Source organism: Leuresthes tenuis, unplaced genomic scaffold, assembly GCF_036924035.1.
Source record: "Leuresthes tenuis unplaced genomic scaffold, fLeuTen1.0.hap1 SCAF_8, whole genome shotgun sequence".
In the NCBI taxonomy this organism is placed as follows: Eukaryota; Metazoa; Chordata; class Actinopteri; order Atheriniformes; family Atherinopsidae; genus Leuresthes; species Leuresthes tenuis.
The window spans coordinates 2,922,158-2,949,031 of NW_027325362.1; the positions used below are offsets into that span (position 1 = coordinate 2,922,158).

A 26,874-nucleotide genomic window follows, 5' to 3' on the forward strand; every position below is an offset into this window, starting at 1 on the left:
ACTAATGAAATGAAAAACGACCTCAGCTTCACCAAACCTGCTTTTGATTGAAGGAATGTGTCCAAAACTTCCTGTAGAGGTGATGGCTGCTGTCTCCCCTTTAGCTGACTGTGCCGGTTTTCTTCAGCCAGTCATTTTTCTAGCTTTCTCTGGACCAAACTACAGTTCCACCTCCTTGTCCAAAGCAGATTCATCTCTGAATCTCACCTTCATCTCATCAGCCACAGTCCATGGCTGCTTTCATATCAGTCATTTATTTATTTATCTATGTTTTAAGACACATTTTTGATAATTTTCTAGATAAAACAGCTTAATAAACATCTTAGAATAGTGATTCCATGTTTTTTTCCATCCATAGCTGCTCTGTTGTCACCTGTTGGTTTGCCAAAAACAAAAACCACGAGTTAGCTCAACCCTAAAGCGTATTTATTGTCTATTGGACATATCTTACTATAAATGGGACCACAGTTTAATGGAATGAAGAAGATTTGGAGATAAACTGCTACTAATGTCAAGTAGAATTGTCCTCCACTCCTTTAAAGACTAAAGCCAGATATTATTACACTCTGCTTTACTTACAAACATGTCCTTTTGCCTGAGAAAAGACGTCAGATTCGCTCAAGTTCCGATAAAAGTTCCACTTTGAGTCCCTCTGTGATGTCTGCTTGTGTGTGGTTCTGATTGATTCTGAATCTTAAAACCATCTCCCTTCCCCTGCAGGCGTGGACCAACATGGTCCTGACTCTCCTCAATCAGGTCCTCCTCCTGTCAGACTCCTCCTTCCTGGCGCTGCAGCCGGCACTCTATCCCTGCCTCAGTCAGCTGTCCTGCCATGTGACCGATGCCCGCGTCCGGCAGGCGCTGCGAGAGTGGCTGGGCCGGGTCGGCAGACTCTATGACATCATTGTGTGACGTGGCAAACGGGGAAATGCAAAAGACTGGATGGAGGCTGCAGACTGTTGGTCAGTGAAGGAGGCAAACAGGAAGTTAGTGAGAAATGTTATTTATTCATCTCCAGGATGAGACCACACTGACGGACCTGGTGCCTCATCAGGGTGGAAACACTGGTTGTTGTTTAGGGATGTGAAGAAGAAGCAAGAATTAAAAGGCCTGTAAAGAGTTCTTTAAAGAACAGACAGCTGTGCCATTTCAGCTGCTGCGCCTGATTTAAAATCACGAAAGAAGAGTTGCTCTTAGCTTTGTCGCGTTCTCATCACAGCATAATCGTGACGAACGTGGAACATAGATGTTGGTGTTTCAGTGCCGCTTTAAACTATTCTTTGGTGTAGTTTCTTTGTGCGTTATTCCATTTGTTGGTGCGCTGATGCCAACAGATGTCAGGAAGCTAAGTGAAATCCTCTCTTTAACATGGTTCATGCTCCTCTCTTTAGTTTTTCTGCTGTCATCTCACTTTGTGCATGTGTCTCCATGCGTTTGCAGAGCATGAGCTGTAGCCAGAGACCTCCATAGTACCAAAAGGGGTTGAATAAAAACTCCACAGGGTGCCTTTGGGGAAAGTTTTGCTTATTTACGTCCTGGCACTTATTGCCGACCACCAGTTAGAACAGAAAGAACTGAATATCTCAGTCTTGGCAGCAAATCTCTTCCAAATTTTGGACAAGAGCAATCAGTTCTAAGAAATCATCCGAACAGCAAAGTCTTTGAGATCAAGTCAAACTGTCCTGTTTGAAATGAGGTCACTGGCTTTAAAGCTGAAAATAGAAAACTTTTATTACTTCAGAATCAGAGTGAGGCATCAAATCCAGAGGAGACACGTTTGCATTTAATCCGATTGTTAAATGAATGTCTGTGTTGCCTTTAAATGTCCCTCAGCCTCATTTCCCAGTCACTGTAACACTGTTGTTGAACCTGGAACATTTTATTTGGCCAAATGCAACATACATGTTGTGTATAGTGATGTTCAATATCTGGTTCCTCTTTCTACTGATTTATGGATGTACTTGTATTATGTAAATGATTTAATAATTTAAATGAACGTGTTTTTATTGAGAAGGTTATTTGCAGCGTGTGTGAAATCTAGAGGGTTTAATAGCTCGACTGCTGTAGCTGCTGCTGATGCTTCATCTTAATCTGGGTTGTAACTGCGATAATGTTCCCAACAGAGCGGTGAGTTGGAGCCGGTTAAACTCTCAGAAATCTCTTTAGATCTGTCCGATAACCTTTGATTACTCACTAAATGTCTTATTTTAAATGAAACCAAATACAGGTGCAGGTGCCAAGAGACTTCTGTCCTTTCATCAATGCAACAGTCTTTATAAGGTCAGAAAATGGAGAACTCCTTATTTCTCACAATGCAAAGCTTTCAGGTAACTCTTCATATTATGTCCCAACAACAGAACTTTTACCGGCTTTGTAGTAAATGAGGTTATCCTTTTCAGTCCTGAAATGTAATCACGTCTTTGTTTACTCGCGTTTGACCCTTTAACGAGGTTCTCTTTGCATAATCCCGCTGACTCGCAGGCAAACTCAGTAGATCTTTACTTTAGGCTCCGCCTCCCTGTGGTAGGTAATGATGTAAGACCAGAAAACAAGCAGCAAATTATTGCTTTTGATGGCTTAATAGTTGCACACCGTAGCTGTTTTCAGTCTCCAGACAATTGATAAAAAGAATGTATGTCTTGTGATCAGCTGACCAGACTATGTACACATGATGAAAAACTGAATCTGAATATCTGGTAGATGGATTCCAGTGAAGATCACTGATTCCTCTCCTGCTCCACAGAAAATGAACCTTTTAAATGTTAATGTCCTGACAACCAGAACTGATCTTGTTTGAACTCCTAAGCAAAGCTTGTGTAAGAAGTCAGACTCAGTAAGTCTTTTAATCTCCATAGTAACTGACCATAATACTGAAGAGAATCTCTTTTTATTGGCTGAGATCTGCTCTCACCTGCACATCGACACATGGTTTGGGTTTCATCACAGTGTGAGAACAGCCTCTGAGATAAACACCAGCACTGAGTAACTTTATGAACCAAACTGAGCTGAAGCTGCTCTGACCTCCATTCTTCCCCATGTTTACGTTACAAATTATGAGCGACAGCAGAGTGTCGGAGGATGAGCTCAGCAGCTTGGACCATATCAGGGGCAGGAGGGCCGAGCAGGGAGAACGGAGCATCTGATGCTTCTAAGAAGCTTTACTCTCTTTTTTTTTTCACCCACTTCATCAGTCCCTTTCATTTGCACTCACTGCTCGCTCCCTTTTCCTCGCTGTCTCTGCTTCTCTGCCTCTCTGACAGCACGACATGCAGCACCAAACCACAGTAAACTGATATAAAGTTGGTCAATAATTGATTAATTGGTTGTTTTAAAACCTTGAGTTGCTATTTCCACATCTCCAGAAAAAAAAAATGTGGATCCAACTGCCATTAAAATCAAAATGATGCCAAAGAGTGCATTTTAAAAAACATTATTTCATTTTTAATCATGATTTCTCCTCTTTTTAAAAGATTGTTAGTTCTGTGGACCCTTGTTACCAGGGCAACAAACCACGCTAGTTGTGTATATCCTATTTAATCTCGCACCATCTAGTTCCTGAAACTCATTGGCTCACTCGCAGCCACAGGAACAGTCTCTCCTCCTTTTATTCTTAATGTCCTCTGGTTGTTTGGGTTCCTGCTTGCAGATCTCTGCTCTCATTGGCTCATCTGCTGACTGATGCACACAGTTCAGGTTTGGTTGAAGAGAAAAAGATGGGGAGGACAGAGTAAATAACGCATGCAGCGCATTTCATGCACAAGTGCAACTCAGTGTGCTTTACACAGCAGGAAAATAAATAACAGAATGAAAGGATGAGAGGATAAAAAGAGGATAAAGACACGTAGAACAAAGCAAGACAATAAAACCTTCTGTTAAATCTACTCAGCCGGAACCTGAAGTAGTGAAGATAGAATTAATAAAGTGCTTTGGTAAAAAGGGATAAGACAAGTAAAAAGGATGTAATAAACACTGAAGAGTATCTGTAACTCTAACCATCATCACATTTCAAAGGCCTGACAAAACAAAGTTTTGAGCTTTGATTTAAAAGTAGAAACATTTGGGCACATCTCAGTGTTTCAGGGAGTTTGTTCGAGAATAAGCATCTGAATGATGCTTTACCATGTTTTGTCTTAGGACTATAAACCGTTCCCATGGATATTTAGCTGGAGGAGGACTCTGATCTCTCACTTAAGTTTCCCTCGAACTCACACAGCCGTGTCCAGCATCTGCTGAAGGCTTTTCTGAGATATTTGGACATCCTGGTAATGTTTGAAGTGTTTTTTTGTCACTCCAAAGACAGGATGTTCCTAATTTTTCAGGTGAAAGACGCCCGTCTAAGAGACTCGACTTCTTTATTGTTTTTAGGGGCCTCATGACTTCTTGACCAAATTTGCTTTGAATTTAAACTTCTGCGATGAACTGGCTGTCTTTCTGGGGTTTAAACCATTTACCTTCCACTGGGTGACAGCTGGGATGGCTCCAGCCCTCCTGTGGCCCCGAACAGGGAGAATTAATCAACTGAAACCCGTGAGCTTATCAGATGGATGTGAAAAGCACGGAGAAGACCCCGTTTGAATCCATTAGACTGTCAGTATAGTTCATATCATTTGTTGTGACAACTTCCCCGATGTGTCCAACAAAAGTTAAATTCAACATCAGGATCCTTTTTCTAGAGCCAACAGATTTACCACAGACTGACACTCAGTCAGGAGCACTTCTCATCAGTTTTCAATGCAGTGGGAACTCCTTTACCGTCACTTTTGGACACCAAAGGAGCTACTCTACAGTTTTGTTGCTGTAGCTGATGCAGATGAGGAGATGTCATTGCCTCCATGTGAGAAGGTCACCAGGGAGGGGTCGGGATAGTCCCCCAACTACCAAGGAATAGACAGATGTTTGAGAGCAGCTGTGGGTTTGCTGCTTTTTCTTCTTTTAGGTTGACAAATGTCTGCCTTGTACTACTTTGGTATGCTTTGGAAGTACTGGGAAAGCTTTGGAAACATCGCGGTTAGGCATGAAAAGGTTCATAAGATGCATTTTATTATGGAAAGCTTGCACAAAACGATGCTCCAGAGGAGTCGTGTGATTTGTAAATGGCTGAACTTTTGCAGCATTAATTTACGTACTGTAAATTTACGACTCCCTCAATCCCCTGAACTGATGTCAAGGGTTGCAAATTCTTGCCCTAATTCCCTCCAGGAAATCCATCTTACAGGGTTACTTGTTTCCGCTTTTGTTCCCGTTAAGTAGAAATTTCAGACTTTCTGATCAATGACAAAGCGCATTAGCATGTCTCGCCACTCTGTCTCGCCGCCGTCCCGTTCCTGTTGGGTTTACTGTCCCTCTGCCCCCCCCAGTGCCCCTGACCTGTCCTCATCCAAACCATTTGTGGACAGATGTTGTCAGCCATCACTCATCAGCAGTGAGAAAGGATTTAGCTGGTGTTAAGTCCATGACGCCGTTTCCATCTAACAGAGGGAAAAGCTTTGTTGGCTAATATGTCAGTTTAATGGAAGCATTTTCAACCAACTAATAACTTCCTCTTCTGCCTTTTCATTCACTAAAACGAGTGTTTTGGTGGTTTCACTCTTTCAGTTTGTCTTCACTTTATAGTATTTGCAGATATTTCTTAAACATAACCTTTACAGCTGCGATCCCATGCAACTTAACTGCACTTACGATTAAGAAAGTGTGAAACTTGGATGTTGTAATTGTGACATGTTGAAGATCAAGACTACAAACTCCATCTGCCCTCTAAGCAGATTTGATCTAACATCGAGCTTAAAATCTGTCCTTTGTCACATGTTCCATTACTTTGTTGGATTTCAGGCAGGCAGATCAGTTTTTCTTGGGAATTCTAATCAAAATTCTGCATATAGATGCAAAACTCATCCACAGTTTGTTCACTTTACTGCTAAATTACTGGGAATTTGGAAAGACTTTGAGCTAGAATGCTGTATATACGTAGAGATCAGACAGACTGATGATGTATACGTGTAAACGTGTGCAGACCCATGTTCGATGGGTGCTTTGGCAGCTTGTTGTTCTGTTGATTCTGTTTGCAGGGAGGCCGTCTGTCTCGGTGTGTGTCGCTCTGTCTGTCTGAGAGTGAGGGAGTTTAAAGCAAAGCAGCTTTTACTACACTGACCTGTTGACTGACGTGGACAGAGAAACTACGACCCAGACATCTGACACAGTTTCTGAAGAGGAAGGTTACATGATCAGAGGTGTCATAAGAACATTTCAGTCAGCAAATCGGCACATTTCACCGTTCCAATAAAACAGCTGGAATGTTCTTTACAGAAATATTCTACCTGTTTGGCTCATTAGGAACGATGAATGAATTCATTTTAGTCACAGATTACAAAGAGTCTCTGAGAATTCAGGGTTGAGATGGTGTCCGAAAAGCTTTGGTTCATTTACCCCAAACATAGTGTTTCTGGTTCAGCATCTGCAGCTCAGAGCTCATTTTACCAAACACTGACAAACAATCAGATACTGCCAAAAGTTATCAGTTATCACAGCTGTCCAGAACAGTTTGGAAGGTGGTGTCCCCAAAGAAAAGTAATTTATGGGTCCTCCCTGATCCAAACGGTGTGATGAAGTCATCCGTTGTCAGATGCAGAAGTGCCTTAAAGCGTCACTGACAGCCGCAGGAAGTTGGCTATAAAAACATCACCGGCTCCTTTTCTGGTCGTAACGGCCGGATTCGCTCCTTCTGATCACTGTGCCAGGGGTCCTTTTGAAAACCTTTAATGTATTTTATAGATATTTGTCTTAAAAAACATGTACTATTTCCAAATGAGCTATTAAGTATCTCCAGCTACACCCCTGACTATGGAAAAAGCACCAAAGCAAAGCTGATCCCAAGGCTTCATAACGTCGTCTGATGATGTCTGGCTTCTCTGTCCGACATTATTTAGAGCCGTACGGTTGTTGCACCTTTAGATCATTTACAGTTGCACTCATCAAAAGCAGTTTTTCAGCTTGCTTGAGGTGGCTTTTGCATATTTGGAAGGAGACTCGAGGGGGAATGGAAAAACCTTTAGATCTGCAGCTGAGCTGGCAAACATTAGAATGGTGAGAATAATCCCAGAGACTAAACAGGAGCTCTCTCCATCTCTCCACAGTTGTTTTGTGAATGGAAACGCTGCTAAAATCCGATTGTTCTGTGTACGAAGCAGAGATGAGAACATTTACTCAGTAAAACGTGTCACAAACCATATCTGGAACACTAAGATTCTTAATAATTCTAATAGATGAAAAGCTGTTTACTGGAGATATTTTGACCTTATAATTTGGAAGACGGCGTGAAATGTACTGCTACTTTAAATCTTCTATTTGTGGCATTGCTCAGAGGTTTGCTCTGAAGATAATGTGTCGTAAGACATTATTTCTATTTCTCTGTTTGTTAGCTAATCCAGCAAAACGGCAGCAGCACAAAAACACGAGCCTTTCATGAGACGACAGAGGAAACAGTTTGTGTGAGAGTGTTTGGAAGAGAGTGGCAGAAGCTCCCTGCAGGCTTTCTGCACATTCATTTGACCCACTTTGGCTGTTCGCTTCCTTCGCTGACCTTCAGCTGCTGGACCCACACAAGCAGCTCAGCTAATGTTGTGATTTTTTTTATTTCTGCTTTTGATATATTTCCTCCTGGTGGTTCTAACCTGCCCTTGGTCTCCTGAGTTCAGTCGTGTAACTGCTGAATGTTTCAAAGCGCTTCGCCAGCAGGCCTGTCTGCTCCGTGTGCTTCACAATAAAAGCATTTTGTCTCCAGTCTTTGTTCTGTTTTACATTCAAACACTTCTTACAGTCACTGTGACATTAGAGATTTTACCTGTATGAATAAAGGTTAATAAAAATTAGCATCTGTGGCTCAGTCTGAAAATGTCTCAAAGACGGTGAGCGCACGCTGCTTGGTTTTCGCACAGATTCATCAAACCACACCCACAGTATTAATTAGATCCATGTTGGCTGGATTTTGTTGCCACTGGTCTCAATCAGGCCAGCTGTTTGTCCGGTCTTTATGCTGAGCTACAGTACAGCTACATGCCTGTTTTCAGAGGCTTCGTAATCTGTTTCTGACTCACAAATTTCACAAAATGTGCACATATTCCATTGAGGTTCCATGAGTGAATGTACATCAAATAGTTTTTGCTTTTCTTTATTTATCTGATTCCAGACCCTCCAAATCCTCGGGGTAGCGGTTTGTTGAAGTTGATCAGTTCTCAGCTTTTTGTGTCCGTCCATCTTCTAATTTCCTCGGTTACGGTCACAGTATCTGATGCCAAACTGGTGAAGTTTCAGCATCTTTCACTGAAACTTGACACATATTTGCTGTTTGCAGGATTTAATCTGTGATGCACGTGAGTCGATGCCCCCCCCCCAAACACACACACAGCAGCTGTAAATCCTCCCATCAGGACCAGTGGCACGTCTCCCCCCCGCTGGACACAGACAGTCTGCTGCCCTCACCCCCCCCCCCTCCCCTTCAGTCATTATTTCAGGCTGATCGCTGCAGCGCTGCAGTCAGTCCGATTCCCTCGGAGCTATCAGCGGACGCCTTCTCCGCCTCCTTGTCTCTTTGTCCTCCTCAACTCCTCTGAGCATTTGTGGCCCCTGTGGCCCCTGGCTCCAGCTGGCTTTTAGATCCTCCTCCTGTCCACGATGCGGTCTCTTCTGGAGAGCAGCTGGATGAAGTTTGGACCGGCTGGCCGGGATTCTCTGGACTGGTCAACGGTTCCCTCGGCTCTGCCCTCCACCGACAGACAGGCGATGGTTAGTCTTTTCAGACTCTGATGACACGTTATTTCTTCTGTTTTTATTCATAGATCAATATTTCAATCTGAAGGAAAAGTAAGAAAATCAGTAAATATTGAAATAAAACAAAGGAAATTCAGCTTGAAACACTTTCAGGTTAAATTCTGAGATATTGTACCGATAAATTAGTTGAATTTGTACAAAGTAACCAGAGATAATCTCTAGAAGTGTACATATTAAGCTTTATGGGACTTTTGGGCATCTGGCTTTGAGTTTCCAGTGAAAGATAAAGACCTAATCCGCTTGTTTGTTGTTGTAGAAAACTGAAAAACAGAAATGACAGTTTCTCTTTTTCTAAGAGCCAAATAATGAGGTTTTTCTTATTTTCCATGCATCACATTCACATTCACTTTAATTACTGTATGAAAGGGACACTTTTCATATTTAAAATGTCCTTGTGTTGCCTGAGAGTTGACAAAACGCCATCTTTGCTGTAATTTAAATATTTATGTGCCTGGAAATGAGTTCATTGCTCATATTTTTTCTGATTCAGAAGCATCAGACGTCTGAACTGAAACATTATTCATGTCATTTAGTTTGATCCAATCATTACTTTGCATTCATTCAAATTTTTAGGTTAATGAAGAATACAAAATGAACACATCTGCATTATTTTCTGTGACTGTGCTCATTCTAAGCCAAAGAGGACCAAACAGATGTTTGAGTGACAGCTGGCCAGATGTTCAGAGATCCCTTTACCACCAAACTCTGTTTCTCTGTTTGCTTCATTTTAAGGAGCTACAGCATCGTTTATCTCTGTTTCAACAGTATTACCCATTCTGAAATGTATAAAAGAGAATGAAAATAAAAAGGTTTGTGTTGATTTATGTGGATTCAGAGCATTCTGGATTATATGTTGTGTGTTAGGATTGTTTTATCTTCCTTAAATTGTATTTTTAAAAGACTAAAACCAGCATTATATTTGTTCTTAAACGAGCTTTGTATGAACTTTATGACATATGATGTGACTAATCTCACAATATTAAACCCATTGATTGTATTTCTATTTAAACATGATAAAGTGGGTTTTTTTTTTTTAGGGGGGGGGGTGGTTTGCAGTGTATTGGTTGTATTGCAGTGCTCCTGTATTAATATACTCTCATAAAGCATAAACTAATTGTTTTGTATTTGACTTTCAGGGCCAGAGTTCAGGCGAGGCCATCAGCGCTGGATCCATCACCTATATCGCCATAGCGACCGCCTCCTTCCTCCTGATCTTCTTCAGCATGCTCGGCTTCATAATCTGCCGACGCCGGCGGGGCTTCAGTGTCGATGGAAAGCTGGATTTGGCCAATGTGATCGCCCTGGAGGACCTGCAGGACCCAGAGAGGAACTGCGAGCTGCTGTCTTCCCTCCGACGCAGCAGGGGGCAGAGCCAGGTTTCCAGCTGCAGCTCTGAGCAGGACGTGACGGACGGCGTGTTCCTCATGGTGTACCTGCCCTCGCCATACGAACAGACGCTCACCAGGATCGCCAGAGCGGCCAGCACAAGCAGCTCAAAGGATGTGGAGCTGCTGCCGCCAAGTCCTGGACCGGAGACCGGCAGCAGAGCTGAAGAAGAAGAGACTGGAAGGGGTGACAAGGCAGAGATGGAGGAGGAAAGCCGGGATTGAGAAATAAGAGGGAAGGCAGGAGTTTCTGTTGTAACAACCACACCTCCTTACCTGATGAAGCAAAACAGCACAACTACCTAAATCTATACAAAAAAACCACAGCTTTAAGAGGAGATCACCTGGATCCTGAACGCAGCATCTGTTTACAAAGCCCCCACTGGAGAACTGCTCAATGAGTTCCCTTTAAAATCGTTGCAAACTTCTGCCTCTGCAGGCGAACAGCTGTTTTCTTCACTGTGACGCTCTGTTATAACGACCTGCTGACAGGACAGGCCACAGCAGCACTTCCACTGAAAATCGATTAGAAGTTTTACAATGCACATCGTTCTTTAAACATAACCTTTACTTTCTTTTTGCACCTAAGATTGTAAAAATGTAAATTTGAATGTATTTTTTACTCATGTCAGTATTACAGCTGTAGCATCATTTCAGTGTTATTTCCCCTTTATAACCTTAAACAAATGCTAGCTTCCCTTTACAGTGACTGGACAAGCATCATTTTATAAATTATTTATTTTCACTGTGTAATATTTGCTGTACATTTTTGTCTAACAAACACAATAAAGGTGACATGTTCTGAGATGGCTTCCTGCAGTATTTTGCTGCATCATCATCCTCACAAAGTGGGAAAATTTAGTCGTGAAGAATCTGAAAAATAATCTGAAACTCAAGTCTACAAAGACAGTTTGTGTCAATAAAACCCACAGAGCCCAGCGGCTTTACTAATATCACAGTTTATCCTTCTGACATCAAATCCTGGGTGGCCCAAAATTTCCTAGAAGTCATTCTACAAAATTTTTAGTCCACTTGGTTTTAATCTTTGCAAATAACATCAGGTCAAACAATCCCAACACTCGAGCGAGACTTATTGCAGGGACAAAAAGGCACGAACACATCAGCCCAGTGTTTTTCTCCCTGCTCTAATTCCCTCTTAGATTTTGTACTCCTTTTAAAATCTTAAATCTGACCTTACTGACCTGCTGCGCTCCCTCCTGATCACTGAGATCAGCAGATACTGAACTGCTACCTGGTCCCAGATGACAAATTGTTAAGACTTTTGCATTAGTAGCCCCATCTTAAGGTACTTCTCTTGCAGTGCATGTAATCCTGATTGACATCTCATAAACTTCAGAACTGAAAAACAAACAAAGAGGAAGTGAATTTTATTATTTTACATTTGATGCTGGCTGGCCCCTCTGCTGTCTTTACTGCTCTGTTCTTCCCTCCTCTGTCTAAACTCTGTTTTATATGGGCTTAAATTTGTCTCAAAAATAACTGCAAAGGCACAGAGGGTGATCTCCAAATATGCCTTGAGTTGCACATCTATCTATCTATCTATCTATCTATCTATCTATCTATCTATCTGTCTGTCTGTCTGTCTGTCTGTCTGTCTGTCTATCTATCTATCTATCTATCTATCTATCTATCTATCTATCTATCTATCTATCTATCTATCTATCTATCTATCTATCTATCTGTCTGTCTGTCTGTCTGTCTGTCTGTCTGTCTGTCTGTCTGTCTGTCTGTCTGTCTGTCTGTCTGTCTGTCTGTCTGTCTGTCTGTCTGTCTGTCTGTCTGTCTGTCTGTCTGTCTGTCTGTCTGTCTGTCTGTCTGTCTGTCTGTCTGTCTGTCTGTCTGTCTTAAAATATTAATATAACTGCTCTCTTCCATCATAAAACCTCATTTTATAAAGACTTCCCACATTTCAATGTTCAGACTGACGTTAAGGGTGTAGTTACAGCTTTTGACCACAAGAGGGCAGTATAGATAGATGCAGAGAGATTGTCAAGCTAACAACTACACAATTAGATATCACTTCCGGTGAGTACAAAAAATAAAAGCCTCCTAATAATTGTAAGCGCTTTTTTTAATCCTATATTAATGCATATAATAACTCGTGCTGTCAAGAGATTAAAAAATGAGAGATTAATTAATTATGATCTGTAATTTTTGTATCAAATTAATCTTTTTTAATCTCACCTAAAAAAAAGTTGAGAAAAGCCTTCAACTTGAGGTATTTCGATTTAAATTCATTACATTATTGCAGCAGAACAAAAGATTGATAAATAACCAAAAAAGCAGCTTTATGAAGTCATTTATTGTTTTTGAAAAAAGAAGAAGTCAAACAAAGAGGAAGTGAATTTTATTATTTTACATTTGATGCTGGCTGGCCCCTCTGCTGTCTTTACTGCTCTGTTCTTCACTCCTCTGTCTAAACTCTGTTTTATATGGGCTTAAATGTGTCTCAAAAATAACTGCAAAGGCACAGAGGGTGATCTCCAAATATGCCTTGAGTTGCACATGGACCGCGATTGATGGACCAAACTCATCAATCGTGTATCCGTCATACGCTCAGATCAGAAGACATTTTTTAATCTTAAGTTCATGGACAACATCTACGCAGTATTTATTTACATTTAGTCACTCGTAAAAACAAGTAAAACAAGTCTCTGCTCTGTTATCAGATCAAATAGCTTTATATGACGTGTGTTTTATTTTGAAAGGAATCACCGGATGTGCCAGTCATTTGTAATATTTCCAGCTTTTCTGTAGATACCATTTGTGGCCACTAGAGGGCAGAAACGCCCTGCTCCCAGTATAAACACTGCAGTTGGTTGCCTTCATCATATGAACAAAAGGACTTTGTAACAAACAGATTTCACTCCATTTCAGACACAACGGGACAAAAATGCTTTGAGTAAATCATTCAAACTGATAAAGTACAACAATCTTTACGAGAAGTTTCATCTTTAAAGGTTTTTATCAGTTACTGTGCAGGTTTGGAACTGGTCCTACTTTCCATCTTTTCATTGTAGTAATCTCTGTTTCCTCTCTGACAGAAAGCCAATGCTCTGATCGATCGATCTATCTATCTATCTATCTATCTATCTATCTATCTATCTATCTATCTATCTATCTATCTATCTGTCTGTCTGTCTGTCTGTCTGTCTGTCTGTCTGTCTGTCTGTCTGTCTGTCTGTCTGTCTGTCTGTCTGTCTGTCTGTCTGTCTGTCTATCTATCTATCTATCTATCTATCTATCTATCTGTCTATCTGTCTATCTGTCTATCTATCTATCTATCTATCTATCTATCTATCTGTCTGTCTGTCTGTCTGTCTGTCTGTCTGTCTCTGTCTGTCTGTCTGTCTTAAAATATTAATATAACTGCTCTCTTCCATCATAAAACCTCATTTTATAAAGACTTCCCACATTTCAATGTTGATACTGACGTTGAGGGTGTAGTTACAGCTTTTGACCACAAGAGGGCAGTATAGATAGCTGCAGAAAGATTGTCAAGCTAGCAGCTACACAATTAGATATCCATTCCGGTAAGGACAAAAAATAAAAGCCTCCGAAATAATTGGAAGCGCTTTTTTAAATCCTATATTAATGCAAATAATAACTAGTGCTGTCAAGAGATTTAAAAAATTAGATTAATTAATTATGATCTGTAATTAATTGATCTAATTAATCTTTTTTAATCTCACCTAAAAAAAAAAATGCTGAGAAAAGCCTTCAATTTGAGGTATTTCAATTTAAATTCTTTACATTATTGCAGCAGAGCAAAAGATTGATAAATAACAAAAAAAAGCAGCTTTATGAAGTCATTTATTGTTTTTTGAAAAAAGAAGAAGTCAAACAAAGAGGAAGTGAATTTTATTATTTTACATTTGATCCTGGCTGGCCCCTCTGCTGTCTTTACTGCTCTGTTCTTCACTCCTCTGTCTAAACTCTTTTATATGGGCTTAAATGTGTCTCAAAAATAACTGCAAAGGCACAGAGGGTGATCTCCAAATATGCCTTGAGTTGCACATGGACCGCGATTGATGGACCAAACTCATCAATCGTGTATCCGTCATACGCTCAGATCAGAAGACATTTTTTAATCTTAAGTTCATGGACAACATCTACGCAGTATTTATTTACATTTAGTCACTCGTAAAAACAAGTAAAAATATAGCTGCAAGCAGCGATACGGGGTCTAGCAGAACAGCAGGCAAGCCTGCGGCTGCTCAGGAGGGCATCATGAGTCCACAGACCAAGTTTGGTGTTTGAGATTAACTCGTTTTCATCCAGGGATTCCAACGGTACCTCATTTGTCCAATTTGAACCAACGGCTCCAAAGCTATGAGCAAAATGCAGTTTTTGTACTTATAGCGCCCCCTCTGGGTGGAAGTGCACCAGACTTTTTGGGCTTCTTACAGACTTGATCATGAGTCTGTGTTAGAAGTTTGATGTCAAAAGATTAATTGGTTGCTGAGATATGGCCTCACGTCCTGTTTGGCGCGTCATCACTTAGTTTGATTGGCTGTTATGGGCAAAGGGAAACGAAATAAAAAATTCCACATGATAGCTCTTGTGAGGCTTGGTCTGAAGATTCTATGTCTCAAGTCCCGTGGAAATCAGACAATCTGGGTGACCTGTAATGTGTTTTGAAGGTTTTTGATATAATTCAAAATGGCGGACAATCAAAGATGGTGTGAATGACGTCGTAGGTTTGGTTGACCTCGGCTATGTCCAGGGATTACAACAATACCTCATTTGTGAAATTTGGACAAACGGGTCCAAAGATATGACCAAAAATGCATTTTTGTTAAATATAGCGCCACCTATAGGTCAAAGGTCTCCAAAATTCTTGGGCCTCTTTAAGATTGAGTTATAAATAAGTGTTATGAGTTTGATGTCAAAAGATTAAATTGTTGTTGAGATATGGTCTCACGTCCTTTTTGGCGTAGTCGCCATCAACTTTGATTGGATGTACTGGTTGAACAAAGTCTAATTTGAAGTAAAAAACGAGCAACTTTTGTGCGGATTGGTCGAAAGATACTGTGTGCCAATTTTCATGAGAATTGGTCAAAATTTGTGACCTGTGAAAATTTTTTAAGGTTTTCAACAAAATCCAAGATGGCGGAAAATCTAGTTAGACGGAAAATGACGTCATAGAGTGCGTTGGAATCGTCATGATCCAAGGATTCCAACGATACCTTGTTTTTGAAATTTGGATCAACGAGTCAAAAGTTATTTAGCTGAATGGGCTTCAAACTTTGACATGTTGGTGGCGCTAGAGAGTTTTGAATTTGGGCACCAAATTTGTTGAATTTGCTAATGGGACTGTCCTAATTGGATGTGCCAAATTTCACAACTTTTTACCATTGCGTTAATGGGGCTGCCATAGACTTCAATTGCAGCGGAAAGTAGATCAATAATAAATATAGCTGCAAGCAGCGATGGCGGGGTCTAGCAGAACAGCAGGTAAGCCTGCGGCTGCTCAGGAAGGCATCGTGAGTCCATAGACCAAGTTTGGTGTTTGAAATGAACTCGTCTTCATCCAGGGATTCCAACGGTACCTCATTTGTCCAATTTGAACCAACGGCTCCAAAGCAATGAGCAAAATATAGTTTTTCTACTTACAGCGCCCCCACTGGGTGGAAGTGCACCACACTTCTTGGGCTTCTTACAAACCTGATCATGAGTCTGTGTTATAAGTTTGATGTCAAAAGATCAAATGGTTGCTGAGATATGGCCTCACGTCCTGTTTGGTGCGTCATCGCTGAGTTTGATTGGCTGCTACGGGCAAACGGTAGTGAATTAAAAAATATCACTGAAAAGCTCATGTGAGGCTCAGTCTGAAGATTCTATATGTCAAGTCCCGTGGAAATCAGACAATCTGGGTGACCTGTAATGCGTTTTGAAGGTTTTTGACATAATTCAAAATGGCGGTAAATCCAAGATGGCGCGAATGACGTCATCATATTGGTTGACCTCGGATATATCCAGGGATTACAACGGTACCTCATTTGTGAAATTTGGACAAACGGGTCCAAAGATATGAGCAAAAATGCATTTTTGCTAAATATAGCGCCACCTATAGGTCAAAGATGGCCACAATTATTGGGCCTATTAGGGATCGAGTTATGAGTCTGTGATATAAGTTTGATGACAATAGACCAACCGGTTGCTGAGATATGGCCTCACGTCCTTTTTGGCGTAGTCGCCGTTAACTTTGATTGGTTATAATGGGTGAACAAAGTCGAAAATGAAAAATCCGCTTCCTAGCTTTTGTGCGGATTTGTCCGAAGATACTCTGTGCTAATTTTCATGAGAATCGGTCAAAATGTGTGAACGAAGAATCCTTTTGAAGGTTTTCAACAAAATCCAAGATGGCGGAAAATCTAGTCAGACGGAAAATGACGTCATAGGATGCGTTGGACTCGTCATGATCCAAGGATTCCAACGATACGTTGTTTTTGAAATTTGGACCAACAAGTCAAAAGTTATTTAGCTGAATGCGCTTCAAACTTTGACATGTTGGTGGCGCTAGAGAGTTTTGAATTTGGCTTCCAAATTTGTTGAATTTGCTAATGGGAATGTGCTAAATAGATATGCCAAATTTCACAACTTTTTACCATTGCGTTAATGGGGCTGCCATAGACTTCAATGGTGGCGGAAAGTAGAAGAATAATAATAATAATAAGAAAAGCTACTAAAACAATAGGGTTCTGCAGCTTCGCTGCTAGACCCCTAAATATAGCTGCAAGCAGCGATGGCGGGGTCTAGCAGAATAGCAGGTAAGCCTGCGGCTGCTCAGGAAGGCATCATGAGTCCATAGACCAAGTTTGGTGTTTGAAATGAACTCGTCTTCATCCAGGGATTCCAACGGTACCTCATTTGTCCAATTTGAACAGACGGCTCCAAAGCTATGAGCAAAATGCAGTTTGTCTACTTATAGCGCCTCCACTGGGTGGAAGTGCAACAGACTTCTTGGGCCTCTTAAAGACTTGGTCATGAGTCTGTGTTATAAGTTTGATGTCAAAAGATCAAATGGTTGCTGAGATATGGCCTCACGTCCTGTTTAGCGCGTCATCGCTGAGTTTGATTGGCTGCTACGGGCAAAGGGAAACAAAATAAAAAATTCCTCATGATAGCTCTTGTGAGGCTTGGTCTGAACATTCTATATGTCAAGTCCCGTGGAAATCAGACAATCTGGGTGACCTGTAATGCGTTTTGAAGGTTTTTGACATAATTCAAAATGGCGGACAATCCAAGATGGCGCGAATGACGTCATAGAATTCGTTGACCTCGGCTATATCCAGGGATTACAGCGGTACCTCATTTGTGAAATTTGGACAAACGGGTCCAAAGATATGAGCAAAAATACATTTTTTCTAAATATAGCGCCACCTATAGGTCAAAGCTCTCCAAAATTCTTGGGCCTCTTCAAAATCGAGTTATGAATATGTGTTATGAGTTTGATGTTAAAAGATTAAACTGTTGCTGAGATATGGCCTCACGTCCTTTTTGGCGTAGTCGCCATCAATTTTGACTGGAGATACCGGTTGAACAAAGTCAAATTTGAAGTAAAAAACGAGCAACTTTTGTGCGGATTGGTCTAAAGATACTCTGTGCCAATTTTCATGAGAATTGGTCAAAATTTGTGACCTGTGAAAATTTTTTAAGGTTTTCAACAAAATCCAAGATGGCGGAAAATCTAGTCAGACGGAAAATGACGTCATAGGGTGCGTTGGAATCGTCATGATCCAAGGATTCCAACGATACCTTGTTTTTGAAATTTGGATCAACGAGTCAAAAGTTATTTAGCTGAATGGGCTTCAAACTTTGACATGTTGGTGGCGCTAGAGAGTTTAGAATTTGGGCACGAAATTTGTTGAATTTGCTAATGGGAATGTGCTAAATAGATGTGCCAAATTTCACAACTTTTTACCATTGCGTTAATGGGGCTGCCATAGACTTCAATTGCAGCGGAAAGTAGAAGAATAATAATAAATATAGCTGCAAGCAGCGATACGGGGTCTAGCAGAATAGCAGGTAAGCCTGCGGCTGCTCAGGAAGGCATCATGAGTCCATAGACCAAGTTTGGTGTTTGAGATGAACTCGTCTTCATCCAGGGATTCCAACGGTACCTCATTTGTCCAATTTGAACCAACAGCTCCAAAGCTATGAGCAAAATGCAGTTTTTCTACTTATAGCGCCCCCTCTGGGTGGAAGTGCACCAGACTTCTTGGGCTTCTTACAGACTTGATCATGAGTCTGTGTTAGATGTTTGATGTCAAAAGATCAAATGGTTGCTGAGATATGGCCTCACGTCCTGTTTAGCGCGTCATCGCTGAGTTTGATTGGCTGCTACGGGCAAACGGAAACAAAATAAAAAATTCCTCATGATAGCTCTTGTGAGGCTTGGTCTGAACATTCTATATGTCAAGTCCCGTGGAAATCAGACAATCTGGCTGACCTGTAATGCGTTTTGAATGTTTTTGATATGATTCAAAATGGCAGACAATTAAAGATGGCGCACATGACGTCATAGTATTGGTTGACCTCGGATATATTCAGGGATTACAAAGGTACCTCATATGTGAAATTTGGACAAACGGGTCCAAAGTTATGAGCAAAAATGCATTTTTGCTAAATATAGCGCCCCCTATAGTTCAAAGATCACTATAATTCTTGGGACTGTTTGGGATCGAGTTATGAATATGTGTTATAAGTTTGATGTCAAAAGATTAAACTGTTGCTGAGATATGGCCTCACGTCCTTTTTGGCGTAGTCGCCGCCAACTTTGAATTGATGTAGCTAAATAACAAAGTCGAAATTGAAAAATCCATCTCCTAACTTTTGTGCGGATTGGTCTAAAGATACTATGTGCCAATTTTCATGAGATTTGGTCAAAATTTGTGACCTGTGAAAATTTTTTAAGGTTTTCAACAAAATCCAAGATGGCGGAAAATCTAGTCAGACGGAAAATGACGTCATAGGGTGCGTTGGACTCGTCATAATCCAAGGATTCCAACGATGCCTTGTTTTTGAAATTTGGATCAACGAGTCAAAAGTTATTTAGCTGAATGAGCTTGAAACTTTGACATGTTGGTGGCGCTAGAGAGTTTTGAATTTGGGCACGAAATTTGTTGAATTTGCTAATGGGAATGTGCTAAATAGATGTGCCAAATTTCACAACTTTTTACCATTGCGTTAATGGGGCTGCCATAGACTTCAATGGTGGCGGAAAGTAGAAGAATAATAATAAGAAAAACTACTAAAACAATAGGGTTCTGCAGCTTCGCTGCTAGACCCCTAATAAGAAAAACTACTAAAACAATAGGGTTCTGCAGCTTCGCTGCTAGACCCCTAATAATAATAGGAAAAGCTACTAAAACAATAGGGTTCTGCAGCTTCGCTGCTAGACCCCTAACAAGTCTCTGCTCTGTTATCAGATCAAATAGCTTTATATGACGTGTGTTTTATTTTGAAAGGTATTACCGGATGTGCCAGTCATTTGTAATATTTCCAGCTTTTCTGTAGATACCATTTGTGGCCACTAGAGGGCAGAAACGCCCTGCTCCCAGTATAAACACTGCAGCTGGTTGCCTTCATCATATGAACAAAAGGACTTTGTAACAAACAGATTTCACTCCATTTCAGACACAACGGGACAACAATGCTTTGAGTAAATCATTCAAACTGATAAAGTACAACAATCTTTACGAGAAGTTTCATCCTTAAAGGTTTTTATCAGTTACTGTGCAGGTTTGGAACTGGTCCTACTTTCCATCTTTTCATTGTAGTAATCTCTGTTTCCTCTCTGACAGAAAGCCCATGCTCTGATCTATCTATCTATCTATCTATCTATCTATCTATCTATCTATCTATCTATCTATCTATCTATCTATCTGTCTGTCTGTCTGTCTGTCTGTCTGTCTGTCTGTCTGTCTGTCTGTCTGTCTGTCTGTCTGTCTGTCTGTCTGTCTGTCTGTCTGTCTGTCTGTCTGTCTGTCTGTCTCTGTCTGTCTGTCTGTCTCTGTCTGTCTGTCTGTCTTAAAATATTAATATAACTGCTCTCTTCCATCATAAAACCTCATTTTATAAAGACTTCCCACATTTCAATGTTGATACTGACGTTGAGGGTGTAGTTACAGCTTTTGACCACAAGAGGGCAGTATAGATAGCTGCAGAAAGATTGTCAAGCTAGCAGCTACACAATTAGATATCCATTCCGGTAAGGACAAAAAATAAAAGCCTCCGAAATAATTGGAAGCGCTTTTTTAAATCCTATATTAATGCAAATAATAACTAGTGCTGTCAAGAGATTTAAAAAATTAGATTAATTAATTATGATCTGTAATTAATTGATCTAATTAATCTTTTTTAATCTCACCTAAAAAAAAAAATGCTGAGAAAAGCCTTCAATTTGAGGTATTTCAATTTAAATTCTTTACATTATTGCAGCAGAGCAAAAGATTGATAAATAACAAAAAAAAGCAGCTTTATGAAGTCATTTATTGTTTTTTGAAAAAAGAAGAAGTCAAACAAAGAGGAAGTGAATTTTATTATTTTACATTTGATGCTGGCTGGCCCCTCTGCTGTCTTTACTGCTCTGTTCTTCACTCCTCTGTCTAAACTCTTTTATATGGGCTTAAATGTGTCTCAAAAATAACTGCAAGAGCACAGAGGGTGATCTCCAAATATGCCTTGAGTTGCACATGGACCGCGATTGATGGACCAAACTCATCAATCGTGTATCCGTCATACGCTCAGATCAGAAGACATTTTTTAATCTTAAGTTCATGGACAACATCTACGCAGTATTTATTTACATTTAGTCACTCGTAAAAACAAGTAAAACAAGTCTCTGCTCTGTTATCAGATCAAATAGCTTTATATGACGTGTGTTTTATTTTGAAAGGTATTACCGGATGTGCCAGTCATTTGTAATATTTCCAGCTTTTCTGTAGATACCATTTGTGGCCACTAGAGGGCAGAAACGCCCTGCTCCCAGTATAAACACTGCAGCTGGTTGCCTTCATCATATGAACAAAAGGACTTTGTAACAAACAGATTTCACTCCATTTCAGACACAACGGGACAAAAATGCTTTGAGTAAATCATTCAAACTGATAAAGTACAACAATCTTTACGAGAAGTTTCATCCTTAAAGGTTTTTATCAGTTACTGTGCAGGTTTGGAACTGGTCCTACTTTCCATCTTTTCATTGTAGTAATCTCTGTTTCCTCTCTGACAGAAAGCCCATGCTCTGATCTATCTATCTATCTATCTATCTATCTATCTATCTATCTATCTATCTATCTATCTATCTATCTATCTATCTATCTATCTATCTATCTATCTATCTATCTATCTATCTATCTATCTATCTATCTGTCTGTCTGTCTGTCTGTCTGTCTGTCTGTCTGTCTATCTATCTATCTATCTATCTATCTATCTATCTATCTATCTATCTATCTATCTATCTATCTATCTATCTATCTATCTATCTATCTATCTATCTGTCTGTCTATCTATCTATCTATCTATCTATCTATCTATCTATCTATCTATCTATCTGTCTGTCTGTCTGTCTGTCTATCTGTCTGTCTGTCTGTCTGTCTCTGTCTGTCTGTCTGTCTTAAAATATTAATATAACTGCTCTCTTCCATCATAAAACCTCATTTTATAAAGACTTCCCACATTTCAATGTTGATACTGACGTTGAGGGTGTAGTTACAGCTTTTGACCACAAGAGGGCAGTATAGATAGCTGCAGAAAGATTGTCAAGCTAGCAGCTACACAATTAGATATTACTTCTGGTGAGGACAAAAAATAAAAGCTTCCGAAATAATTGGAAGCGCTTTTTTAAATCCTATATTAATGCAAATAATAACTAGTGCTGTCAAGAGATTTAAAAAATTAGATTAATTAATTATGATCTGTAATTAATTGATCTAATTAATCTTTTTTAATCTCACCTAAAAAAAAAAATGCTGAGAAAAGCCTTCAATTTGAGGTATTTCAATTTAAATTAATTAAATTATTGCAGCAGAGCAAAAGATTGATAAATAACAAAAAAGCAGCTTTATGAAGTCATTTATTGTTTTTGAGGGTGTAGTTACAGCTTTTGTATAGATAGATGCAAAGAGATTATCAAGCTAGCAGCTACATAATTAGATATCACTTCCGGTGAGGACAATAAAATAAACGCTTCCGAAATAATTGTAAGCGCTTTTTTAAAATCCTATATTAATGCATATAATAACGTACTTTTCTTAAGAAATTTACCATTTTTTGTATATGAGATATTCCCAGTTAACATATTTGATGTTGGTTGCTTTGTTTTTACTTGCAGTTATCATTTAGAAGACATGAATCTTGAATCTAGTTTTGCTTTTCCTGCCTCAGCTCATGTCTCACACTCCAGATATTCTCAGATCCACAAGGACAGCTCGCCTTCCCTGAAGACATTTTTTTAATCTGACAGTTCAGTATGGACAACATCTAAGCAGATACTGTTGGGTCTCTGAGAGAAACGTGATGTTGAGGCGCACTGAGCCTCCCCAGCAGCAGAACATCTGTCTGTCATGAAGGTGGCGTCACTAAACTGAAGAAACGGATAACAAGGAAAAAATTTAAAATAGTTCAAACATGGCCTTGTATCGGTATAAGATGTGGATAAGCCCAGTAACAGAAGGATGTGCATTGTTTACGTTCATACCTTATCCTTCTGTTCCTCAGGGTTAAGGTGCCCCATGAGAGGCGATCAAACATACAGAGACAGTGGAAACCATTTGCTTGACCACACACAAATGACCACAACTTCTGTATCCCCACTTAAAAAGGGCAAGGTGTCTGCCCATACTGAAGGGCTGTTTTTCCCTAATATTTAGTCTTTTTGAGATTTGAACTTGTATGTTTTCATTTCTTATACAACTTGATTGTTGTTAATAGCACATGTTATATCTTCACACTGAATTAACACCCCTTGTTTGTGGTTTTGCCACAAAACTGCGATGGAACTGAGAGAAGCAGGAAATATGTTTTATTTTTACCTTTCATAGAAAAAGGCAGCATTCAAGTGCAACATGACCTCTTCCACTGAATGGTGACTAAATGACCTGTTGAACCTGATAATGTTTTAAAAATATACTTAAGCAGAAAACTTCTCATTCTGTTTCTTGTGTTTTTATTTCTGACTGCAGCTCTTTGTCTGAAAAAGGCTCTTCATTCAAACTAAGGTCATTTCTTATTTTTCATGATTCTTTGTACATGTTTAGACAAATTTCCTATTCTAAGATAACGTTAAAAATACAGGTGAGGATGTAGTTTTTGAAGGTTAACCCCAGAAAAGGGGGTATAGTCACCTCATTAAGCTGGGCCTTAAATGGGTAGTTTGTTTTTTTAAACCTGGACCTAAAATACGTTAATCTACAAGTCGGCATCCTTCTGAAGATATTTAGATCACTCGAGATCTGCGTATATCCATATAACAGGAGAGAACAGGGCATATAAAATGCAGCCTCTAAATAAGGCATTATTTGTCTTCATTTCAGCAATACTTTAAGACGAATGAATGAACGCATACTATAGCTCTGTCCGTTCAGAGCTGTTATCGGGGGCTTTCTACACCCGGGTATACTGGGATGACTTCATCGATGCCTTAAATAACCTTTAACCAGTCATCTTTAAATTATATTCTGTATTTTACAGACAAAATGTATATTCAGGGTAAAGCATTTGCTTTCTTTCAGCTTTTGTACATCTATTTCTTGGATGAAAAAGTGGCAGTGATGAGAATTGCTATACATGGTGAATTAAAGAGAACTGCTTAATTTACTTTGACCAATGTAAGCGCTTCAGGCTGCATCTCGCATGTCAATCTATAGTAAGAACTTGTCACAGTTCAGTCATCCAACCATCAGTAATTTTCCATTGATCCTGCTTCTGCCGCACTCAGCCTGTCAGTCACACACACCTCATCAGTTAACTCCACTCACCTGTGCACACAGCTGCCTCTCATCACATGCAATCAGCCCAGCAGATAGTCACCAGCTCCACACTCTATCCTTTGCCAGATTGTCTTTGCCATGCATATCTTTCCAGCGTTCGCCTGCCAGCTTTACCGGTACCGACCTCGCCTGTCCCTGCTTCCCTGCCTCCTGGTAATTCGACCTTCTGTCCCTGACCAAGAACTTTGCCTCTCCTCTCCTGATTCCTGTTTGCCGGTTTCTAAACCGTTTGTCTGTCTGCCAGAGTTTCAGTAAAGCCTTGAACTTTTTACCACTGTCTTCTGACTCTTTTGTACTGCAATTGGGTCCATACACCACCAGAACTAATGTCTTTTTAAAAGTTATTTACAGGATGTATGAGATGTATTTCAAGGAACTTACGGGTAGAGTCTAAATTTGGTATCATATGGAAACTTCCTTTGACTTCCAAAGAAAAGTCGATATAATCACACGTCACGTGCTGTGTACTATATTAGAGGCAGACTCTGGATGTTAACTTAACAGTGAAGACGTGTTTCATGTGTGATCAGGCAACATTTTAAGGTAGGTATGACTTCATTCTAATTGTTGAAATACTTCATTAAACTTAAAACTAGGGAGTTTACAACTGTACGTGTGTGAAATATTGCAGTTGGCTTTTTAAACCCAATAGCTAAGAAGATCTTTTTTACTTAAATTTCAAGCGATACAAATGATACAAGCGATGAAGAGAGTCAAAATGCTCATAGCACTCTGTACATGTGCTCAAATTGAGTGATTTTGTAATTAAGAACCGCAGATAAAAGTTGCTGCTGTGCTGTATGTGTGAGCCTAAAACTTAAAGTTTTAAGTATTTAACTTAACAGAGTTAAATAAACATCTTGCCAGCTCCTATATTTCCTGTGACTTCTTCTCTCTATCAGCAGGTTTCCCATTGAAGAATGGAAGATTTCTACATCAACAATACTTCAATGGACAAAAGTTACAATTTCAGCAGCATCAACGACAGCTTAGATTATTCTAGAAACTCTGCTATAGCCTCTGACAGTTATCATGATTTCTATTTGTTTAAGAATGTGTTGGAATGGATCATCATCTGCGCTGGACTTCCTTTGACTCTGGTGGCCATTGCTGCAGTTTATTCTCTGGTACGTGTATTAGACTGACTTTTCTACAATAAAATGGATGTTGTGCCTGTTGTAAAGAACTGGTTTGTCTCAGCTCAGCTGTGAAACCCTCAGTAAATACGACTGGAACCTGTTTACAGAACAAGAAGTCTTTAGTAGAAGTTTAGGTGACTTTCAGAACATGCTTGTGTTATTGACGTGGTGTTTAGGGAGGACCCAGATGCAGAACTAAAAACAAAAAAGCAAGGCAAGAACAAAAGATGTGGCTGAGCCAGATATTAAAAGCTTAAACTGTGGAAAACAAGACTGTGGCTAGGAATAAATAAACAAGACTATAAGGCAAAACGTGACTTGACAAGACTTGAAGATGAAAGTTGAGGAATCTGCCATGGCATGAGGGAACCTGGAAACTAAGTACTGTGGGGAGGTGATTAATGATGGGGTGCAGCTGTGGAATAGAAACAGGCAACTTGAGTGAAACTTAACGAAAAAACATGACAGAAATAAACCAAGAAACCTGAAAACAAGACAAAACGTGACAGTTTTGAGCTCAGAACATGTTTGAAGCTCATTTATTTACTTTAACGAATGTTTTGCTGCAGTTGAGAAACGATCACGTAGCTCCAGTCTACATCATCAACCTCCTAATTTCTGACCTCATTCAGCTTTGCTGCATTACTGTACGGAATGATATCATCTATTTCACTTACTTTTATGGTATGTTGGCCAGCGTTTGATTCATGGTGTGCATCTCCCTGGAAAGGTAACTCTGTATTTATGCTCGTGTGTCTCTGTTTCTGTGTTTAACTATTAGATTAGTTTCTGCTGTTCCTGAACAATGAAGTCTGTGTGTCTATCTTTAATTGCAGGTATTTGCTCATCACCCAGCCACTCTGGTACAGATTCAGACGAAATATCAAGACCTCTTTGAAACTGTGTGTCGTGGTCTGGATCCTCCCTCTGGTTTATGTCCTCCCACTCTATTTCGATGTTGATTTTTACATCGTAGAAACAATTTTTGTGGTCGTTTTCCTCCTCCCTCTCCCCCTGTTCATATTCTTCCTGGTTGGGGCCCTTAAAGCCCTGTCTGCAGCCCGCAGCGTCCCCGCAGATGAAAAAGCTCTCGTGGAAAAAGCCAGAGAAAATGGGATTTTCCACAGCATTGCTTCCCTTTTACTTAATTTAAGTCCTCTTGCAGACTTGACCATGTATGTTTTTATTCGAAAAGGTATCATAGACAAGCTTTTGGCCTCAATGTGTGGTAAAATGTTTAACAAGCAGGAGATGAACAGCATGAGTAATGACAACATGTCAGCTTCATGCAGTGAGACAATATAGATTTTACATTTGCTGTTCAGCAACAGAAAAATCGTACACAGAACAAATCCATTTTACCCAATGTCTTATTTTCTTCCTAAATATCTGTAAAAACAGGGGGAGGAGTCCTTTACCACTTTTGTCTGTCCACATTTTTAAAAGCAGACAGAAAGGAATGCATGGTGAAAAACCTTCTCTTGAATACCACCAAGATTAAGGAGCTGA

General features: G+C 39.9%; 3 protein-coding genes and 1 pseudogene across 4 annotated transcripts in view; 3 read left to right on the forward strand and 1 right to left on the reverse strand.

The window, feature by feature from the left end:
* The window catches only part of arfgef3 (ARFGEF family member 3), a 53,984-nt gene extending 46,210 nt beyond the window's left edge, over positions 1 to 7,774 (forward strand). For both annotated transcript variants that reach the window (XM_072390514.1, XM_072390515.1), the window contains exon 41: positions 721 to 7,774. In XM_072390514.1, the coding sequence (XP_072246615.1) occupies positions 721 to 912 (192 nt within the window). In that variant the 3' untranslated portion in view covers positions 913 to 7,774. The remainder of the gene's footprint in view (positions 1 to 720) is intronic.
* LOC140312735 (endothelial PAS domain-containing protein 1-like) overlaps positions 1 to 26,874 on the reverse strand; it is a 486,153-nt gene that overhangs the window by 259,600 nt on the left and 199,679 nt on the right. The gene's annotated exons all lie outside the window — the stretch shown is intronic.
* On the forward strand, positions 8,452 to 10,993 carry LOC140312536 (uncharacterized). Its single transcript, XM_072390322.1, has 2 exons — positions 8,452 to 8,778; positions 9,960 to 10,993. Exons 1-2 carry the CDS (start codon positions 8,668 to 8,670, stop codon positions 10,431 to 10,433), a joined length of 585 nt encoding a protein of 194 aa, XP_072246423.1. The 5' UTR covers positions 8,452 to 8,667; the 3' UTR covers positions 10,434 to 10,993.
* Positions 25,147 to 26,833, forward strand: LOC140312537 (uncharacterized; annotated as a pseudogene).

What these genes read in the sequence shown, in the direction of transcription:
- LOC140312536 (XM_072390322.1), top strand. Translation starts at nt 8,668, where the DNA reads ATGCGGTCTCTTCTGGAGAGCAGCTGGATGAAGTTTGGACCGGCTGGC. An exon ending in CCACCGACAGACAGGCGATG is followed by an intron (nt 8,779 to 9,959) that starts GTTAGTCTTTTC and finishes TTTGACTTTCAG; the next exon opens with GGCCAGAGTTCAGGCGAGGC.